Source organism: Pan paniscus, chromosome 4 (genome assembly GCF_029289425.2).
Source record: "Pan paniscus chromosome 4, NHGRI_mPanPan1-v2.0_pri, whole genome shotgun sequence".
Lineage (NCBI taxonomy): Eukaryota > Metazoa > Chordata > Mammalia > Primates > Hominidae > Pan > Pan paniscus.
In genome coordinates, this window is record NC_073253.2 from 51,475,036 (window position 1) to 51,495,633 (window position 20,598).

The 20,598-nt window shown below is 41.6% G+C and overlaps 1 protein-coding gene across 2 annotated transcripts in view; it reads right to left on the reverse strand.

Annotated features, from left to right (window-relative positions):
- The window catches only part of IPO11 (importin 11), a 212,552-nt gene that overhangs the window by 187,671 nt on the left and 4,283 nt on the right, over positions 1 to 20,598 (reverse strand). Inside the window, exon 2 of one of the 2 annotated variants that reach the window (XM_003827413.5) lies at positions 490 to 633. In XM_003827413.5, the coding sequence (XP_003827461.3) occupies positions 490 to 627 (138 nt within the window). In that variant the 5' untranslated portion in view covers positions 628 to 633. Of the gene's footprint in view, positions 1 to 489; positions 634 to 20,598 lie in introns of those variants that run through there. The other variant, XM_063604439.1, reaches the window with a different exon arrangement.

A 20,598-nucleotide genomic window follows, 5' to 3' on the forward strand; every position in this document is an offset into this window, starting at 1 on the left:
TTAATTAATTATACCATTTCCCATTATATCCAAGAAAACATCAGCTGTGTCAAGAGAATGAAATTTTTAGATGAGAAAAGAAAACATTTTAAAGTGAAATACACGGTACACCTGACATTGATGCTGCAATGTGGAGACCTGAACAACTATGACAACATAAATTACCTGGGGTAGAGATAAAGACAAAATATGAAAGAGTGCTACCTAGAGTCCTGATAGTAGACACTTTTAACATACTAAAACTGAAAATCATCACAGTTTTGCCTTCTGAGCAGATGCTACATATACCTAGCTTATTTTTATATTTATCAATAAATATTTATTTAACACCCTTAAGAAGTCATAAAGTAATAAGATAATGGCAAAGGCATCAGCAGCCAAACATTTGAATCTATTTCACTAAACTACCAATAAAACTAGGGTTTTAAAACAAATTAATGTTGTCTCATTTTATTAAAAAGAAAAGCAAACAATTTTAGAACAACTTACCAGCAACACTGAATAGAAACCTGGCTGTGTCTCCCACTGCTTCAACTGCTCCTCAGCTGGTTTTAACACAGCAGTATCCTGACTGGTGGCCTGTGTTAAGACCTGAAGAACAACAGTGCTGGCACTATTGAGATCCATGGAAACCTGGCAATGATAAGTTAACATACTTGAATATGTATTACAAGTAATAAAAAATTAACAGTAAAATAAATGGAGACAAAAAGCTTTCATGTTCTGAATTACTCCCATTCATCTAATCCTTCATGTTCTGCCTTTCTATCTTTTCTAAGTATACCCCATACTCATCCTTAAAATTCATAATCAAATTATTTTTGCTTAAATCAATTTATTCCTAAAGGAAACGCTCTTTCATTGTTCCATAAATAGAAGATAATAAATTGAGGGAGGGGAGATACACACACAAACTTCAAAGTTTCTAAATTCTGAGTAAGTACCATTACGTGCCCAAGACTAAGCATAATGCCTTCTGTCTTCGTTTTAAAAAGGAGATTAATAAGTGTTATAAAAGTATTAAACCATACAGTAAGTAACACCTAACTTTATCCTTGACAAAATCAGAAGGAAGAAAAGAAAACTGCAAAAGAATTGCTTTGACTTGTTAGTAAAGTACTCTCCAACATCATCTTACGTGCCACCAATGGTACATCTCCAAATCATTTTAAGAAACATACAAAATGAAATGCTATGGGGAAAAAAGCCAAACTGACCTATTAAACAAAAATCTAAAACCTAAGTCAGAAAGGATCTTAAGGGCTGGGTCATCTAATCCTATACTATGTAGCTGAAGCCATTCAACAAACACACAATTTCTTGATTTTGTTGAATTCTCCGGGATTCTGTTTCTAATTGCCCCCAAAATTGTATATACAATTCTATACTTAGCAAGTATGTATAGTTATTCACAATATACACGTACAAAATATAAGGATTAAAATTGAAAGCTAAAAATATTGACAGAAAATAAGTCGAAGTTCTCAGTGCAGGGGTGACAGGGAATAGCATTGTACTGTATTGATACAGCTTAGCGACAGTGGCTATCTCTGTGACCGAAGAATGTTCCAGACAGTAAAAGTCTGAAAGTTATTAGCCTATAAAGAATATACCCAAAGCAAATGAATTCCTTTGTTAAAATAATTACAATTAAATTGCAGTGAAATGGCAAGATTCCAAATGTTGATTCAACAAGAAATCTGACCTAGATTACCTTTTAGGGAAAATCAACCATTTCAAAACCTATGTAAGTAAAGCAGGGCTAATCAAAAACACAAAAATTTCATTGTACCATCTTAAAAAGGGCCTAATAACTAGAATCTGAAAAATACCAAGTTACTGATAGAGTTGGATTAAGATTTGATTTGATTTTGATTTATTTTTTGAGACATCGAGTCTCACTCTGTCACCCAGGCTGGAGTGCAACAGCACAATCTCAACTCACTCCACCTCCCGGGTTCAAGCGATTCTCCTGCCTCAGCCTCCCCAGTATTTGGGATTACAGGCACACACCACCAAGCCCAGCTAATTTTTGTATTTTTAGTAGAGACGGGGTTTCACCACGTTGGCCAGGCTGGTCTCAAACTCCTGACCCCAGGTGATCCGCCTGCCTCGGCCTCCCAAAGTGCTGGGATTACAGGCATGAACCACCATGCCTGGCCAGATTGAGGTTTTTTTTTTTTTGAGACCGAGTCTTGCTCTGTTGCCCAGGCTGGAGTGCAGTGGCACGATCTCGGCTCACTGCAACCTCTGCCTGCCAGGTCCTTGGCCACCCAAAGTGCCGGGATTACAGGCGCGAGCCACCATGCACAGCCCAGATTAAGATTTTAAATTTCTGTCACCCAGGCTGTAACACAGTGACGTGATCACTGCTCACAGCAGCCGCGATCTCAAGTGATCTTTCCACCTCAGCCTCCTAAGTAGCTGGGAACACAGACATGCACCACCAGGCCCAGCTAATTTTTTTATTATTATTATTATTTTTTGTAGAGACAAGGTCTCGCTTTGTTGCCCAGGCTGGTCTCAAACTTCTAGGCTCAAGCAATCCCTCCCCAAGTGCTGGGATTACAGGCATGAGCCATGGCATCTGGCCTAATTTTACATTTTCTAGCAGCCACGTTAAGTAGTAAAAAGAAGTATGTAAAATTAATCCTAATATATATATTTTACTACAGCTGCTCTGATATATATATACATATATATATTTTTTTTTTTTTTTGAGACAGCGTCTCACTCTGTTGCCTAGGCTACAGTGCAGTGGTGCAATCTCAGCTCATGGCAACCTCTGCCTCCCGGGTTCAAGTGATTCTCCTGCCTTAGCCTCCCAAGTAGCTGCAACTACAGGCACGAGCCACCACGCCCAGCTAATTTTTGTATTTTTAGTAGAGACTGGGTTTCACCATATTGGCCAGGATGGTCTCAAACTCCTGACCTCAAATGATCCGCCCGCCTCAGCCTCCTGAAGTTCTGGCATTACAGGTGTAAGCCACTGCACCAGGCCTAATAGTGTATTTGACTCAATACATCCAAAATGTTATCATTGCAACATGTAACCAATATTTTTTAAATATACTGAGATATTTTACTTTTAATACTAAATCTTCAAAATCCTGTGTATATTTTACACTTAAAGCACATCTCATGGCCAGGTGTGGTGGCTCACACCTGTTAATCCCAGCACTTTGGGAGGCTGAGGCGGACAGATCGCCTGAGCCCAGGACTTCAAGACCCACCTGGGCAACAGAGCAAAATCCCGTCTCTACAGAAAATACAAAAATTACCCAGGTGTGGTGTGCACTTGTAGTCCCAGCTACTAAGGAGGCTAAGGTGGGAGGATCACCTGAGCCCCGGGAGGTCCAGGATACAGTGAGCTGTGATCACGCCACTGCACTCCAGCCTGGGCAACAGAGAAACCCTGTCTCAAAACAAACAAACAAAAAAAAAAGACTGACTGCAACTGAGTGTGTCACTTTAGACTGGGTATTCAGTGAAGGCTTCTGAGAAGTGACATTTATGAGAGACGTGAATGATGAGAAACCCATGCGAGGATCAGAAGGCAGAGCTTCAGACGGGGAAAACAACTAGAAAAAAGGCCTTGCAATTAGAAACAATCTGAAGAAAGCCAACATGACTGACACTTAGTGAGAAAAGGGGAAAGTGGCGGAAAATGAAGTTGGAGAAAAGGGCAGGAACAAATGGGGCAAAATAAGGTGTCTAGGCTTTTCATATAGGTATAAAAATAGACGCAGGATAGGAAGAACATAAATATATTGCTATCAACATATGAAAGGAAAAAAGCTCTACCAGAACTCGTCCTCATCCCACCCCCTCCACCAAAGAAATAAAGATAAAAGTCACAGCCTTGTTTTGGGCTATTCCTAAAAAAATCACTGACTACTGCCAACCCTCAAAGCAATTTTCCCCTAGAGCAAAGATTGTGCAGAGAACATAAATGCACACAGCAAAGCAATCCTTACCCTCACCATTTTTCCTGTTCTAGTGGAATCTGCTAGAGTTTCCCATCCCTGCCTCCTTCCAGTATCTGCCCCATCCAGGTCCTCCCCTTGCTTTGATCCTTGCTCCTAAGAAGCCCATCCAGTCTGGCGGGGAAGAGCTCAGTTCATACATTTTTGGGGCACCTATTTTGTGCCAGACACTGTAGTAGTTGTTAGGATAAGAATCAGAAGAGTCTCTGTTGTCTACCCAAAATCTGTGGGCTACTGGGGTGAGAGGCAGAGGAAGCTACTCTTATTGTTAAAACAAATTGTGAAAAGTACATTTCTACCATACCAGTTGGCGCCCAGAGTATATCTCCCACACAGAACCAATATACGAACGTGCCTACAGTTGGAAACATAAAAATGCTCATTAAAAGAAACAAGTAAACAAAAGAAAACTCAGCATCTTTACCTGCTACTAACAGATTTATCAGACCTGCAGTGACTTCAATTTCAGCCATACATAACAATGTTCTTCAGAATATTTGTATTATCTGTGTTTGTCATTAGTTTTAGGGCATTTCACACATACAATAACCCCAGCAAGTCTACTAAATGCCAACACTTTAAGTAGACTGACTTTAAAAAAAAACAAAAAGGTGCCAAAATTAGAGTAAAAACCAAAGAAGAGTGTTCCAAAATAAAAAGGTTCCCACAGTGAAATAATTTATTCAGGCATGGGTAAATAACCCATGCTAAAACCATTAAATGAAAGAACAGTTGTTGGGGAACAGAATGTTCCCAATGTGTCCAAGTATCACTCCACAGATTACTTGCTAATTGTAATGAATAAACAAATCTTTAAAATAAAGAAATCCATCTTCAGTCGCCAGCTTAACCAACAGAGTAAATTCAGTTATCAACAACAACAACACAACTTGACCTTAAGTGCCTCCTGATATGATGAAATACACAGCCCACAGTCTCGCCTCTGAAACATCAAAAACGGTCAACATTAATCTAACCAAGACTGGGCCTAACTTCCAGTTTAAAAGAATTAGAAGAGAAAGAATATTTCTGGAATGATGACATAAGTAGCTCCACAGACCCTCTCCTCAGGGATACAACCCTAACTGGTGAAAATTATAAAAAGCTCAAAGTCTCTGGAAAATGTCTTAACCACATACAGCAAATACAGAAACATCTATGTGACAAATATTACTAAATCTTGGAAGGAATAGTAAGAATCTGTGACTTTTGAGCCACAAACCCAGCCCTACCCCACAATGTGAGGAAGCTCTACTCCAGGGACATAACAGCCAAGAACACAGGGCTCTCTCTCACCCTAACTCCCAGCCAAGGGCTACGGTTTCTCCCCAGAACGGGTAGCCAGCCAGCCAGTATTTCTCATACACCCCAGCTATATGCTGCAGAAATTCTGTACCAGGCAAACACAGCTAGAGGTCTAGGGCTCTCTTCTTCCAGCCAGGCACCACTCCTGCGGCAGAAGCTCTACCACAGGGCAGCAGGCAAAGAATAGTGAGCCTCTATCACGTCCACAACAGCTTGCTCAAAGAGCAGAGGTACCACACCAGGATAAATAAAGTACCCAACTCAAGTTTGGCCGTTTGCCACTCAGCAGTCAAAGTATGGTGTGGTAAAAGGAAAGCAGCTTTTACTTAAGTGTTAGTAAATGGGAAAATAGCCCAGCTCAAGCCTCAAAGGAACCATTTCAGTTTTTTCGGGCTGAGTGAAGGGGTTTAAGAAGAAAAACTTGGTATAAAAAACATACGGGAGTGGTGCAGCAGGGTACAGGTCTGCATGCCGTATGTATGTATGTATGTTTGTATGTATGTATGTATGTATGTGAGTCTTGCTCTGTCACCCAGGCTGGAGTGCAGTGGTGCAATCTCAGCTCACTGCAACCTCTGCCTCCTGGGCTCAAGCGATTCTTGTGCCTCAGCCTCCTAAGTAGCTGGGATTATAGGCGGTCACCACCAAGCCTGGCTAACTTTTATATTTTTAATAGAGCTGGGTTTCACCATGATGACCAGGCTGGTCTCAAACTCCTGGCCTCAAGTAATTCGCCTACCTTAGCCTCCCAAAGTGCTGGGAATACAGGTGTGAGCCACTGCGCCTAGTCTGCATGCCTTGTTTCAATGGCTATCTTGAGTAAGCCGGTGGTACAGCTGGCATCATCTTGACTTTAGCCTGGTGGTGGTAGACTATCTGTAACTCCTCCTAAGCAGGAGGATTCCACAGCTGAATCTCTATGCCTGATTTGTTTTAAAATTAGCCCCTGGAAAAATCGCTTGAACTCAGGAGGTAGAGGCTACAGTGAGCTGAGATCACCCCACTGCACTCCAACCTGGGTGACAGAGCAAGACTTCGTCTCAAACAAACAAACAACAAAAAATAGCCCCTGGAATTTCTAAGCAAGCGCACAATTAGATAAGTGAGTACTGTGCACAGAAGTGCCTGGTGGGAAAGGAAGGAAAATGAAGAGTTTTAAAATACACTGTAAGGCCCAAATGTGGTAGCTCACACCTGTAATGCCAGCACTTTGGGAGGTCGAGGTGGGCAGATCACTTGGGGCCAGGAGTTCAAGACCAGCCTGGCCAACACAGCAAACCCCATCTCTACCAAAAATATAAAAAATTAGCCAGGCGTACCGTGGCACATGCCTGTGGTCCCAGCTACTCAGGAGGTTGAGGCACAAGAATCACTTGAATCCAGGAGGCGGAGGTTGCAGTGAGGAGAGTGCACCACTGCACTGCAGCCTGGGTGACAGAGACTCTGTCTCAAAAAATAAAATAAGGCCAGGCACGGTGGCTCACGTGGCTCACACCTGTAATAGCATTTTTGGAGGCTGAGGCGGGAGGATCACCTGAGGTCAGGAGTTCAAGACAGCCTGGCCAACATGGTGAAACCCCGTTTCTACTAAAATTCAAAAAATTAGCCAGACGTGATGGTGCACGCCTGTAATCCCAGCTACTCGGGAGGCTGAGGCAGGGGAATCGTGTGAACCCAGGAGGCAGAGGTTGCAGTCAGCCAAGATTGCGCCACTGCACTCCAGCCTGGCGACAGAACAAGGCTCTGTCTCAAAAAAAAAAAAAGAAAAAAAATTAAGTAATTAAATTAAATTAAATACACTGCTAAACTACTTTCTGAGATTAAGGGGCCTGGCATGGCGGCTCTCACCTGTAATCCCAGCATGTTGGGAGGCTGAGGCGGGCAGTTTGCCTGAGCTCAGGAGTTCAAGACCAGCCTGGGTAACATGGAGAAAACCCATCTCTACCAAAAATAGAAAAAGTTAGTCAGGTGTGATGGCACACGCCTGTGGTCCCAGCTACTTGGGAGGCTGAGGTGAGAGGACTGCTTGAGCCCTGGAGGTCAAGGCCCACTACTACTGCTATAATCAAAAAGATAATGATCCGATCAATGGTGTCCAGCTTTTTAAAAGAAGATAATGAGGCATCAGTAAGGAGAAACTGTAACCCTCATGCATTGCTGGTGCAAATGTAAAATGGCGACTTTGGAAAAGTCTGGCAGTTCCTTAAAATGTTAAACACAGAATAACATATAACATAGCAATTCTACCTTTGGACATATAGTCAAGAGAAATGAATATGTCCATACAAAAACTTGTATACAGATATTCACTGCAACATTATTCATAATAGCCAAAAACTGACAACTCAAATATCCATCATGTGATGAATGGGTAAATAAAATGCGTATTTCAGCCAGGTGCAGCAGCTCACGCCTATAATCCCAGCACTTTGGGAGGCCAAGGTGGGCAGATCCCGAGGTCCAGAGTTCGAGACCAGCTTGGCCAACATGGTGAAAACCCATCTCTACTAAAAATATAAAAATCAGGCCAGGCGCAGTGACTCATTCCTGTAATCCCAGTACTTCGGGAGGCTAAGGCAGGAGGATCATCACAAGGTCAGGAGATAGAGACCAGCCTGGCTGACACGGTGAAACCCCAACTCTACTAAAAATACAAAAAATTAGCTGGGTGTGGTGGCACATGCCTATAGTCCCAGCTACTCGGGAGGCTGAGGCAGGAGAATCGCTTGAACCCGGGAGGCAGAGGTTGCAGTGAGCCAAGATCGCACCACTGCACTCCAGTCTGGACGACAGAGCAAGACTCTGTCTCAAAAACACACACACACACACACACACACACGAAAATCAGCCGGGCGTGGTGGTGTGCGCCTGTAATTCGTTACTCGGGAGGCTAAGGCGTGAGAATCACTGGAACCCAGGAGGCGGAGGTTGCAGTGAGCCAAGATCACGCCACTGCACTCCAGCCTGGGCCACACAGTGAGACTCTGTCTCAAAAATGAAAATTAAATTAAATTAAAATAAATAAAATAAAATGTGGTATTTCCATACAATGAAGTATTATTTCACCTAAAAAGGAATGAAATCCTGTAACATACTAAAACATGAATGAGCCTTGAAAACATCACCCTAAGCAGAAGAAGCCAGTCACATAAAACCACAAGCTGCATGATTCCCATTTATATGAAATATGAAGAACAGGCAAATTTATAACACAAAGAAGTAGATTAAGTGGTTCCCTAGGCTGGTGAATTGGGGGAAAATGCGGAGCAACTGCTATTTGGAACGATGAAAATGTTCTAAAACTGACTGTAATGATGGTTGCACAACTCTGTGAATATACTAAAAACTACTGAATTGTATACCCTTTTCAGTGGGTGAATTACACGGACTGTAAATTATAGCTCAATAAAGCTGGTTTTTTTAAGTGCTTTGATTATGTAAATGTCAAAATCCACAAGAGATGGCCATGTGCAGTGGCGCAAGCGTAATCTCGGCACTTTGGGAGGTTTAGGCAGGAGGACAGCTTCAGTCCAGGAGTTGGAGGCCAGCCGGGGCAGCATAGTGAGACCTCAACTCTACAAAAAATAAAAAACAAAAAGTTTAGCCAGGAGTAGTGGCACAAACCTGTAGTCCCAGGTAGCTACTCAGGAGGCTGAGTGTGGAGGAGCCCAGGAGTCTGACTTGCAGTGAGCTAAGCCTGTGCCACTGCACTCTAGTCCAGGCGACAAAGTGAGACCCTGTCTCTAAAAAAAAAAATGTTTTCAATTTTTTTTTAATGTGACTTATAGCCAGGCGCGGGGGCTCACGCTTGTAATCCCAGCACTTTGGGAGGCTGAGGCAGGTGGATCACGACGTCAGGAGTTCAAGACCAGCCTGACCAACATGGTGAAACTTCGTCTCTACTAAAAATACAAAAATTAGCCAGGTGTAGTGGCGTGCATCTGTAATCCTAGCTACTCAGGATGCTGAGACAGGAGAATCCCATGAACCTGGGAGGCGGAGGTTGTAGTGAGCTGAGATCGCGCCACGGCACTCCAGCCTGGGCGACACAGTGAGACTCCGCCTCAAAAAAAATAAATAAATAAAATGTGACTTATATAGGCCAGGCATGGTGGCTCACACCTGAATCTCAGCACTTTAGGAGGCCAAGATGGGAGGATCACTTGAGCTCAGGAGTTCAAGATCAGCCTCGGTAACATAATGACACCCTGTCTCTTTAAAAAAAAAAAAGTGTCTACGGTTTCAACAACAATTGATGTTAACTCAGGGCCAAAAAGATCAAGAAATTAAAACAAGGTGAAAGAATGTAAGACTTCTGGCATAAGACAAGGAGGTTCCAAAGATACTAGTGTGTACTACAACATCTGGATTCATTTCAGTTTCTCAGCAGAAGTCTGGCAGTTTGGACAAGAAAATTCTTTTCTGTGCATGCATTACAGGTTGTTTAGCATCTCTGTCCCTGCACACTATATGTTATTAATACCTCAAACAGACTGACTAAAGATGCTTCCATATATTTCCCAAATACCTTCAGCTAAAAGAACCACCAGGGCTACCGATGTATTCCCTATGACACCAGCCCCCAACCTTTTTGGTACCAGGGACTGGTTTCATGGAAGACAATTTTTCCACAGATGGGGCGGGGCAGTGGAAGAGGGGTAAAGGGCAGGGGGGGATGGTTTCTGGATGAAACTGTTCCACCACAGATCATCAGGCATTAGTGAGATTCTCATAAGGAGTATGCAACCTAGATCCTTTGCATGTGCAGTTCACAACAGGATTTGTGCTTTTATGAGGATCTAATGCTGCTGCTGATCTGACAGGAGGTGGACCTCAGGTAGTAATGCTCACTCTCCACCCACTGCTCACCTCCTGCAGTGTGGCCCAGTTCCTAGCAGGCCACGGAATGACTGATACTGGTCCATGGCCTGAGGGCTGGGGACACCTGCCCTATGACACTTCATGCAGACTGTCAAAAACTGGTTTGTTTGGGAGGAAAAAACGCACAACAAAATATATGTGACATCAAGGAGAGAAGCTATTTGCTTGCTTTCTCTTCCCTACTCCTAAAACATCAAATCTACTCAAGAGTTTCAAAGGACCTACAAACTTCTGCTTGGAGTTTTCAAAAAACCTGCAAACTCCTGCTTGTTAGAAATGCATCTGGAGGGCACGGTGGCTCACGTCTGTAATCCCAGCACTCTGGGATGCCGAGGCAGGTGGATCACCTGAGGTAAGGAGCTCGAGACCAGCCTGGCCAATGTGGTGGAACTCTGTCTCTACTAAAAATACAAAAAAATGAGCCAGGTGTGGTGGCGGGCGCCTGTAATCCCAGCTACTCGGGAGGCTAAGGCAGGAGAATGGCTTGAACCCGGGAGGCAGAAATTGCAGTGAGCCGAGATCGCGCCATTGCGCTCCAGCCTGGGCATCAAGAGCAAAACTCCGTATCAAAAAAAAAAAAAAAAAACAAAACAGAAAGAAAAAAGAAGTGCATTTTGAACTACAAGTTTAAACCTGTCTAAACCAATCATAACTTAAAAATATTCTCTCTTAGTCTGTTTTGTAACTAGAGAAATATATATAAAAAATTAAAATATAAAATATATATATAATACTATACAAAATAAAAACACCTACAAAAAGACAAGCAGTAAACACATCAAATTATAAACAATAGTTGTGTTAAGAAAGCTCCAGGGGTTATCATTCTTATAGTCGACACACTTTAATAATGAAAAAATACATTTTTTAAGGCCAAGAGTTTTCATTTTACATCTGCTTAAATTTCCATAGGAATTAGATATTTGCTTTATTTCTCTTCCTTTCTCCAAAAACATCCCAACTTCTCAAAGAGCTGCAAATCATTACGTATTTCTCTTGTTAAGCACATATCAAGTAGGTAATGTAGTCAATAACTGCACTCTCATGAAATTTCAGGAGAGGAAGTTTACAAACCTAGTCTTCAGTAGCACAAGTAAGTAAGCAATAGTTTGTTTGTTTGTTTGTTTGTTTGTTTTGAGACAGAGTCTCACTCTTGTTGCCCAGGCTGGAAGACTATGGCACAATCTGAGCTCACTGCAAGCTCCACCTCCTGGGTTCAAGCAAATCTCCTGCCTCAGCCTCCCAAGTAGCTGGGATTACAGGTACCCGCCACCACGCCCAGCTAATTTTTGTGTTTTTAGTAGAAACTGGGTTTCACCATGTTGGGTAGGCTGGTCTTGAACTCCTGACCTCAGGTGATCCACCCGCCTTCGCCTCCCAAAGTGCTGGGATTACAGACGTGAGCCACCACGACCAGCTGGTAAGCAACAATTTTGTCATATTATCTGGATTTGTGAAGGCAGTGTTTACCAAGAGTCAATTCTCCTCACCCAGGGGACTCTGAGTCTTATAATCAAACAGCAGGGGTTTTATGTTTTGTTTATTCTCAAATAGCAGTATAGCTCCAAATAGTCATGTCTATTAGGTACTTAATGTTCTTACTATTTGGTGTTTATAAAGACGATAGTTTAAAATACTTAAACAGTCTTGGAAAAATCAAACTAACCAAAACAGTCTAATGTATTATTTACTTTCCATTAGGCTCCACCTATTATATACACTTCTATATATTGTGTACACTTGTATCACATAAAAGGAAAATACATTTGTATTTGTTAGCAATCGTATCTTTACTTTCATTTCTAAGTCTTCTCCATACCAGTTCCCACAGCAACTTGCTTCTTTCTTTACCAGATAATGTACTATTGTTTCTATCATTCCTAAAGCTGTAAAAATAATTTGAATTGGCCAGGCATGGTGGCTCACGCCTATAATCCCAGCACTTTAGGAGGCCGGGGCGGGTGGATCACCTGAGGTCAGGAGTTTGAGACCAGCCTGAACAACATGGTGAAACCCTGTCTCTACTAAAAATGCAAAAATTAGCCAGGCATGGTGGCGCTCGCCTGTAATCCCAGCTACTCGGGAGGCTGAGGCAGGAGAATCGCCTGAACCCAGGAGGCGGAAGTTGCAGTGAGCCAAGATCGCACCATTGTACTTCAGCCTGGGCAACAAGAGCAAAACTCCATCTTGAAAAAATAAAATAAAATAAATTGAATAGTCTGCAGTGCCACCTGATGGTAAGAAGTACCACATTCCAAAGAGTATGTTCCTTTCCCCCCAAGGAGGGTTGGAGGAAGCGAGGAACTTTAGAATTCTCAATGACCATTTGAGCAAGACAACCATCTGGAAATGTAACAGGGATTACAGGGTTCAGGAGGATAGAGCAAAGAATGCTGAGCTCCTGAGAGAAAGAAATGAATGGGAGCCTAGAGAGTAATGCAATGCGAGAAAGATGAGATTCAAAACAAAAACAAAAACCTCACCTTGAGGCAAAATATGACACCTAAGAACTTCCTTACAGCACTGCTTCTACTTCTATAGTTAGATATTGCATCACTCTACCAAAAGAAAATTTGAGGTAAAGACATGAATGTGTTTTTGAGTTCTACTCAAGGTAAATATGAAGTAATTTTTTAAAATATAATAATAAAGGCAATGTCTAGCATAAAGGAGACTGAGAAACCATGGAACAAGAACAGACAAGAGTGACAGGAGTAAAGGAATAAAATCACCCACTGATTCACTACAATAATTCCACATTTAAGATAAGAACAAATATTCAGATTGGGTGTGGTGGCTCATGTCTGTAATCCCACCAATTTGGGAGGCAGAGGCAGGAGAACTGCTTGAGCCTAGGAGTTCAACACCAGCCTGGCAGTCCGGGCAACATGGCAAGACCCCATCTCTACAAAAAATAAAAATTTAAAAAAAAAAAAAACCTTAGCCAGGTGTGGTGGCATGCACCTATGGTCCCAGCTACTCAAGAAGCTGAGGTGGCAGGAGGCAGAGGTTGCAGTGAGCCAAGATCACGCCATTGCACTTCAGCCTGGGCAACAGAGAGAGACTTCTTCTCAAAAAGAAGCTGAGCTAGGCGCGATGGCTCACGCCCGTAATCCCAGCACTTTGGGAGGCCCCAGCGGGCGGATCACGAGGTCACAAGATCAAGACCATCTTGGCTAACATGGTGAAACCCCGTCTCTACCAAAAATACAAAAAATTAGCCGGGCGTGGTGGCGGGCACCTGTAGTCCCAGCTACTCGGGAGGCTGAGGCAGGAGAATGGCGTGAACCCGGGAGGCGGAGCTTGCAGTGAGCTCAGATTGCGCCACTGCACTCCAGCCTGAGCGACAGAGCAAGACTCCATCTCAAAAAACAAAAAAAAAAAAGCTGAGGTAGGAGGATGACTTGAGCCCAGGAGGTTGAGGCTGCAGTGAGCCATATTCACACCACTGCACTCCAGTCTGGGCAACAGAGTGAGACCATGTCTCAGAAAAAAAATCATGATCTATAGCACAAGTCTACAAAGAGAAGAACAAGAGGCAGAAAATGTATCACTGGGGAATCATGGATAGGAAATACAAGCAAACTGTTAAACTGCCCAGAGTCAAAAGCAAACTAGAGAAATACAATATGCCAAAGACAAGAAAGAAATTAATTTCTGTGAAGACCGGGGAAGAGTTCTACAACAATCAAAATAGAAAAGTGAGTATATTAGAAAACTTAAAGAAATGAGGTTTATTATTTTGAGAAACCAAAATCTTAAGGGCTGCTGGCCAAAAAAACAAACAAACAAACCTGAATCTGACCAAGCTTCTAGATCTATCAGTGTAACTAGAGAAGTATGTGGGAGGTAAGACGAAATGAAGTTGATAATTGTTAAAGCTGGATGATGGCTAGATGGGGGTTCATCATAAAATTCTGTCTACTTTTATGTATGCTTTTTAAAATGGCCGCTAACGGACACAGAGATCACTAAAGTTGCTGTTCATGGTAGACATCACCTCCTGAGGAAATCTTTAACTGCTGTAGACAGTAAAGCGCTCCTTCCTCCATGCTACTGTTCTGCATAGTACACACTTCTATTGCTCTACTTACTTCCTTGTTTACTTCTATCTCATCTCCAAATCATGAACTGTTTAAAGGAAAGAATGATGTCTTACTCATCTATAAATGCCATTACCTAGCACAGTGTGAAGGATGTTCAGTAAATGTATGATCAACTAAACTAAACAGTAACAGAAATTATGATTTCTCAGACAGAAGACAGAAAAGTTAAGAGACAGAGGTCCAAGAACAACAATATGGAATACAAACTTTATCAGAGTAAAGACAGAAATATCTACAAAAAACACTGCAAGAGTAAATAGTGTGCTGAATGGCTGAAAAAAATGAACGAATGTATGAACAGTCCATTCAGTATCTTCCTATACTGAAATGGAGCATATCAAGCCAACAAAATTTAATAATACTTTTCACTGGGAATATCTAACACCCTTTTTTCTAATCCTGCGCTCTCCAATCCCCTTTCTGATATTTTCTTGCTTTATCATTAGGCTTTTCTATATTTATTAATTCAATAAATATATACTGAACACCTGCAAATGCCAGACACTAGTCTAGGCACTTGAGATACATCGATTAACTAAAAAGATGAAAGAAAAATCCAAGCCTTGTGAAGCATATTTTATAGTGGGGAGACAAATAAATGGGAAACAAATAATAAATGGGTGAAGTATAAAGTATGTAAGAAGACAATAGACAGGGGAGGCAGACCTGTGAGAGGAAGACCTGTCCGAAAAACTTGAGTATTTCTGTCTCACCGGGAGTTTTTAGTAAAATGGCACTGATAAACTGCAATAAGTCTCTTGCCTGTTTGGTATATACAAGAGTTCCCCGTGACTAATCTCCCCCTAATAAGAAAAGTTATACATTATCCTAAACAATATTGACACCCCCTACCTGATCAGTGCCCAGTTGTGAGGTACCAACTACTGTCAACCATCACCCTCTGGCGTCTCCTTAGCTGAAAAGCAAAAATACACGTCTGTACAAAACCCACTAAGGAACAGCAGTTATGCTTATTGCTTTTAAAGGTCCTTCTCTGGCTGGGCAGTGGCTCACACCTGTAATCCCAGCACTTTTGGAGGCCGAGGCAGGCGGATCACCTGAGGTCAGGAGTTTGAGACCAGCCTGGCCAACATGGTGAAACCCCATTTCTACTAAAAACACAAAAATTAGCTGAGCATGGTGGTGGGCACCTATAATCCCAGCTACTAGGGAGGCTGAGGCAGGAGAATTGCTTGAACCCAGGAGGTGGAGGTTGCAGTGAGCCAAGATGGTGTCACTGCACTCCAGCCTGGGCAACAAGCAAGATTCCATCTCAAAAAATAAATAAATAAAGTTCCTTCTTTGATATGAAAAAAAATAGGAAGGAAAAGCTATAAAACTGATTTTGATTAAGGCACTGAATTGAGATAACAACACAGCCTAGATTAAATTTAACAGACTATAATTTATAACTAGCAGTTAGGCAAAACTTTTTGCTGAGTGTAAGAGATCATCAGTCCTCTCTCCAAATATAGACATCTTCGATTGGTAGTTTCCATTTACTGGTTGAAGACATCACTGTCTATAAAGCTGTATCTTATAAGAATCTCATTCTTGCTATAAAGAGCTCAGCCTGTCATTGTATTTATAAAAACCCATTTGTTCAAACATGCATGTGCTGTATGCCAAGTAATAATCCCACAGTTAATCACTATTCTACATTTTATCATTAAAATAATTTTTCTCTCAGTTGTGAGTCCATATAAGTTAACAAGTAAATAAATATAATTTTCCTATCACCTTGGAGCCACCCATATCAGTTCTCTACACAGTTTAAGTATTTTGTTTTACTGACCAAGACACTGTGGCCAAAAGATAAGGAGATAAACTGACTTCTCTAAGGTCACAGGCTCATTAGTGACATTTCTAGAACTTTAAATGCAAGTCTCCTGTCCCCACCCAGTACTCCCAAAAGATTAAACACATTTACTTTTGTTCAGTGCTGTCCATTAATATCTCAAGTGAAATTAACTGGGAATTTTTAGCTTTAGACTTGAGAAAGAACAAAAATACATCAAGTTCACAGCCTATCTGCCTAATGAATTATACTACATCAGAACTGAAGACTGAAATTGATGGAGTCATTGAAGATACCCTACACAAGGTTAACAAGGTGAAGATTAAGAGAAGAAATGTAATTAATACATAACTAAAACAAAGGTGTATTATACAGAATATACAAGGAACCCTTGTGAATCAACAAGACAAATATATAAGAAAAGTGAACAAAGGGTGTAAGCAGAAAATACATAGAAAAGAAGAGCTAAATGTTTAATTAATATCAGAAGAGATGCTATCTCACTGGTTATCAGGGATTTAAAATCCAAACAGTGAAAAACTACTTTATGATCATCAGACTAGCAAAAATTACAAAGTCCAAAAATATTCAACGCTGGCAAGAATGCATGGAAACAGAAACTCTTAAACACTGCTACTGGGAATATCTATTAATACAACTTTGGAGAGCTATCTAGCTGTCTCTAATGAAATTAAGTGTGAGTATATATTTTGTGTATTCTATGACCAGGACACACAGAGGGTCACACACCACATAAAAATCGCGGCTCACGCCTGTAATCCAACACTTTGAAAGGCTGAGGCGGGTGGATCACTTAGAGTGCAGGAGTTCGAGACCAGCCTGGGCAACATGGAGAAACCCCATCACTACTAAAAAAACAAAAAGTTAGCTGGGCATGGTGGGGCACACCTGTAGTCCCAGCTACTCAGGAGGCTGAGATGGGAGAATCACCTGAGCCCAGGAGGTCAAGGCTGCAGTGAGCCACGATCGTGCCACTGCACTCCAGCCTGGGTGACAGAGTGAGACCCTGTCTCAAAAAACAAAAAAAAAGTTTCAGTCAGATATGGACCACATATATACGACAGTGATCCCGTAAGATTTTAATGGAGCTTTAAAATTCCTATCACATAGTGACATCATAGCCATCCTAAGTCGTAGTAAATCACATTACTCACATGTTAGTGGTGATGCTGGTGTAAACTAACCTACTGCACTGCCATTTGTATAAAAGCAGAGCACATACAATTAGGTACGGTACATAACACTTGAAAGTGATAATAAGCAACTATGTTACTGGTTTATGCATTTACTACATTATACTTTTTTTTTTTTTTTTGAGATGGAGCTTCACTCTTGTTGCCCAGGCTGGAGTACAGTGGTACGATCTTGGTTCACTGAAACCTCCATCGCCCGGGTTCAAGCAATTCTCCTGCCTCAGCCTCCCAAGTAGCTGGGATTACAGATGTGTGCCACCATGCCTGGCTAATTTTTGTATTTTTTTAGTAGAAACAGGGTATCACCATGTTGGCCAGGCTGGTCTCAATCTCCTGACTCCGTGATCCACCTGCCTTGGCCTCCCGAAGTGCTAAGATTACAGGCGTGAGCCACCACGCCCAGCCTACTTTTTTTAAGAGTTAGGATCTCTGTCACCTGAGGTAGAGAGCAATGCTGGCATCATAATTCACTACAACGTTGAACTCTTGGGCTCAAGCAGTCATTCCACCTCAGCCTCCTGAATAGTTGAGACTTGGGACTACAGGGATGAGCCATCATGCCATGCTAATTTTTTTACTTTTTGTAGAGATGGGGTCTGGCTATGTTGCCCTGGCTGATTTCAAACCCCAGACCTCAAGCAATCCTCCCACCTCAGCTTCCCTAAACCCTGGGATTACAGAAGTGAGCCACCAAGCCCCACTACTATACTTCTTATCATAATTTTACAATGTACTACTCCTATTAAAAAAAAAGTTAACTGTAAAACAGCCTCAGACAGGTCCTTCAGGAGATAATTCAGAAGAAGTCATTGCTATCATAGAAGATGACAGCTCCATGAATGTTACTGCTCCCGAAGACCTTCCAGTGAGACAAGATGTGGAGGTGGAAGACAGAGATATTGATGATCCTGACCTTGTGTGTACCTGAGTTAATGTGTGTGTTTGCGTCTGTTTTAAACAACGTAGAACTACACAATGTATTTGTGTTTTAAGCTAAGTGTTACTGCAACAGAGACAAAAAGTTTATAAACTAAAAGTTACAATAAGCTAAGATTATTGAAGAAAAAAATTTCTTAATAAATTTATTTTAGCCTAAGTGAACAATAATGCCCTAGGCCTTCACTTTCACTCACCACTCACTCACTGATTCATCCAAACCAATTTCCAGTCCTCCAAGCTCCATTCAAGGTAAGTGCCCTATACAGATGTACCATTTTTTACTTCTACACTGTATTTTTACAGTACCTTTCTAAGTTTAGATACGTTTAAACACACAAATACTTACCATTTTGTGACAACTGCTTACAGTATTCAGTGCAGTAACATGCTGTACAGGCTTATAGCCTAGATACAATAAGCTATATACCACATAGCCCAGGTGTATAATAGGCTGTACCATCTAGGTTTGTTCATATGATGTTCATAGAACAACAAAATTGCCTAACGACCCATTTCTCAGGATGTATCCCAGCCTTAAGCAACTCGTGACTGTATCTTCTATGACCCAGCAGTTTCACACCTGGTGCTATAATCACAGAAACCCCTGCACAGGCATATAAGAATAAGGAGACAAAGGACTAGGTTGTCTGCACGACCTAGTTATCTATATTAACAGAGACTTGGAGACAATACGTGAACATCTTTAGTGAAATATGTATAAAATGTATCTTATCCCTTGTACAATTTGTTCCCTCTGGCTGGAAAGCTCTGGTCTCTAGATAAAAGCATGTCTTGCTCTTTGACAGCATTCCATTCTGCTCAAGTTGTCCTCTATTTAAAGAGGTCTCCACTAACTGCCAATCTAAAAGGGCTCACTCCTCAACCAAGAATCTCTATGTTCCCGATATCCTTAATTTTTCTGCATAATGCTATTAACTATATGAATGCTGTCCATAGCACTATACTGTTAATAGCTTACTGTACTGGAAACACTTACATTTTAAACTATATGCTATATGTGTTGGCTGGGTGCAGTGGCTCATGCCTGTAATCCCAATACTTTAGGAGGCCGAGGCAGGTGGATCACCTGAGGTCAGGAGTTTGAGATCAGCCTGACCAACATACTCTACTAAAAATACAAAATTAGCCAGGCATGGTGGCGCATGTCTGTAATCCCAGCTACTCAGGAGGCTGAGGCAGAAGAATCACTTGAACCCAGAAGGCGGAGGTCGCAGTGAGCCGAGATGGTGCCACTGCACTCCAGCTTGGTCAATAAGAGTGAAACTCTCTCTCAAAGAAAAAAAAAAAAAACTAGGCAGGCGTGGGCATGGTAGTGCATGCCTGTAATCCCAGCTACTCGGAAAGCTGCAGCAGGAGAATCACTCGAACTTGGGAGGCAGAGGTTGCGGTGAGACGAGATCGCACCATTGCACTTTAGCCTGGGCTACGAGTGAAATTCTGTCTCAGAAATAAATAAATAAATAATGGCTAGTTGGAGAGTTGGAAATAAAATAATTAGATAGTTGGAGAGTTGGAGGAGGGGTTACACATAAGTTAATAAAGGGAAAGAATTAAGATTTTGGGCTTTTCCAATTGATTGGTGCCTACATGGCTCATAGGAGGAAAACAATGTCAGGAAGGTTGAAATACACAACGTTTTTGACATGAATGTCAAGTATTTTAAGACAACTACATATGTCAGCGTTGAAGAGAGACCTGTGCTAAAAAGCCAGATTTGGGAGTCATCAAAATAGAGGCAATAGTTGAAGTCACCACAAATGAGACCATTCATGAAGAGTGTGCATTGAAGTCCTTCTTTCCTAAACTACGTAGTTTGGATTTTTATCTGAAGGTTTTCAGAAGAGAGCAGGGTAGTGCCTCAGAGTCAAACATCTAAAGTGGTCACAGAAAAGAGAAAAATAACCACGGAAAGACTGGCTAAAACCTAAGAAGGAAATAAGGAAAATATGGTGTCCCAGAAGTATAAGAAGAAAATTTCAACAACGAACAAGTAGTTAAAATGGCAAATGATTAAACAGATTCCATTAGATTTAGCAACAAAGATATCAATGGTGATCACCACTACTATGGACTGTCAGCCTTCAAAATACCAAAAAAAAAAAAAATTAACCAATAAGGAGGTGAAGAAAATGAATATAGAGAATTCTTTCAAGAAACTTAAAGGAAATAAGCTGGGCATGGTGGCACACACAAGTAGTACCAGCTACTCATGAGATTGAAGTGGCAGGATCACTTGAGCCCTGAAGTTTGAGGCCAGCCTAGGTAACAAGAGACCTTGTCTCTTAAAAAAAGGAGAAAAAAAAAAAAACTAAGAAAAATAATTATAGATAAAGCTGAAGAGGAATCTC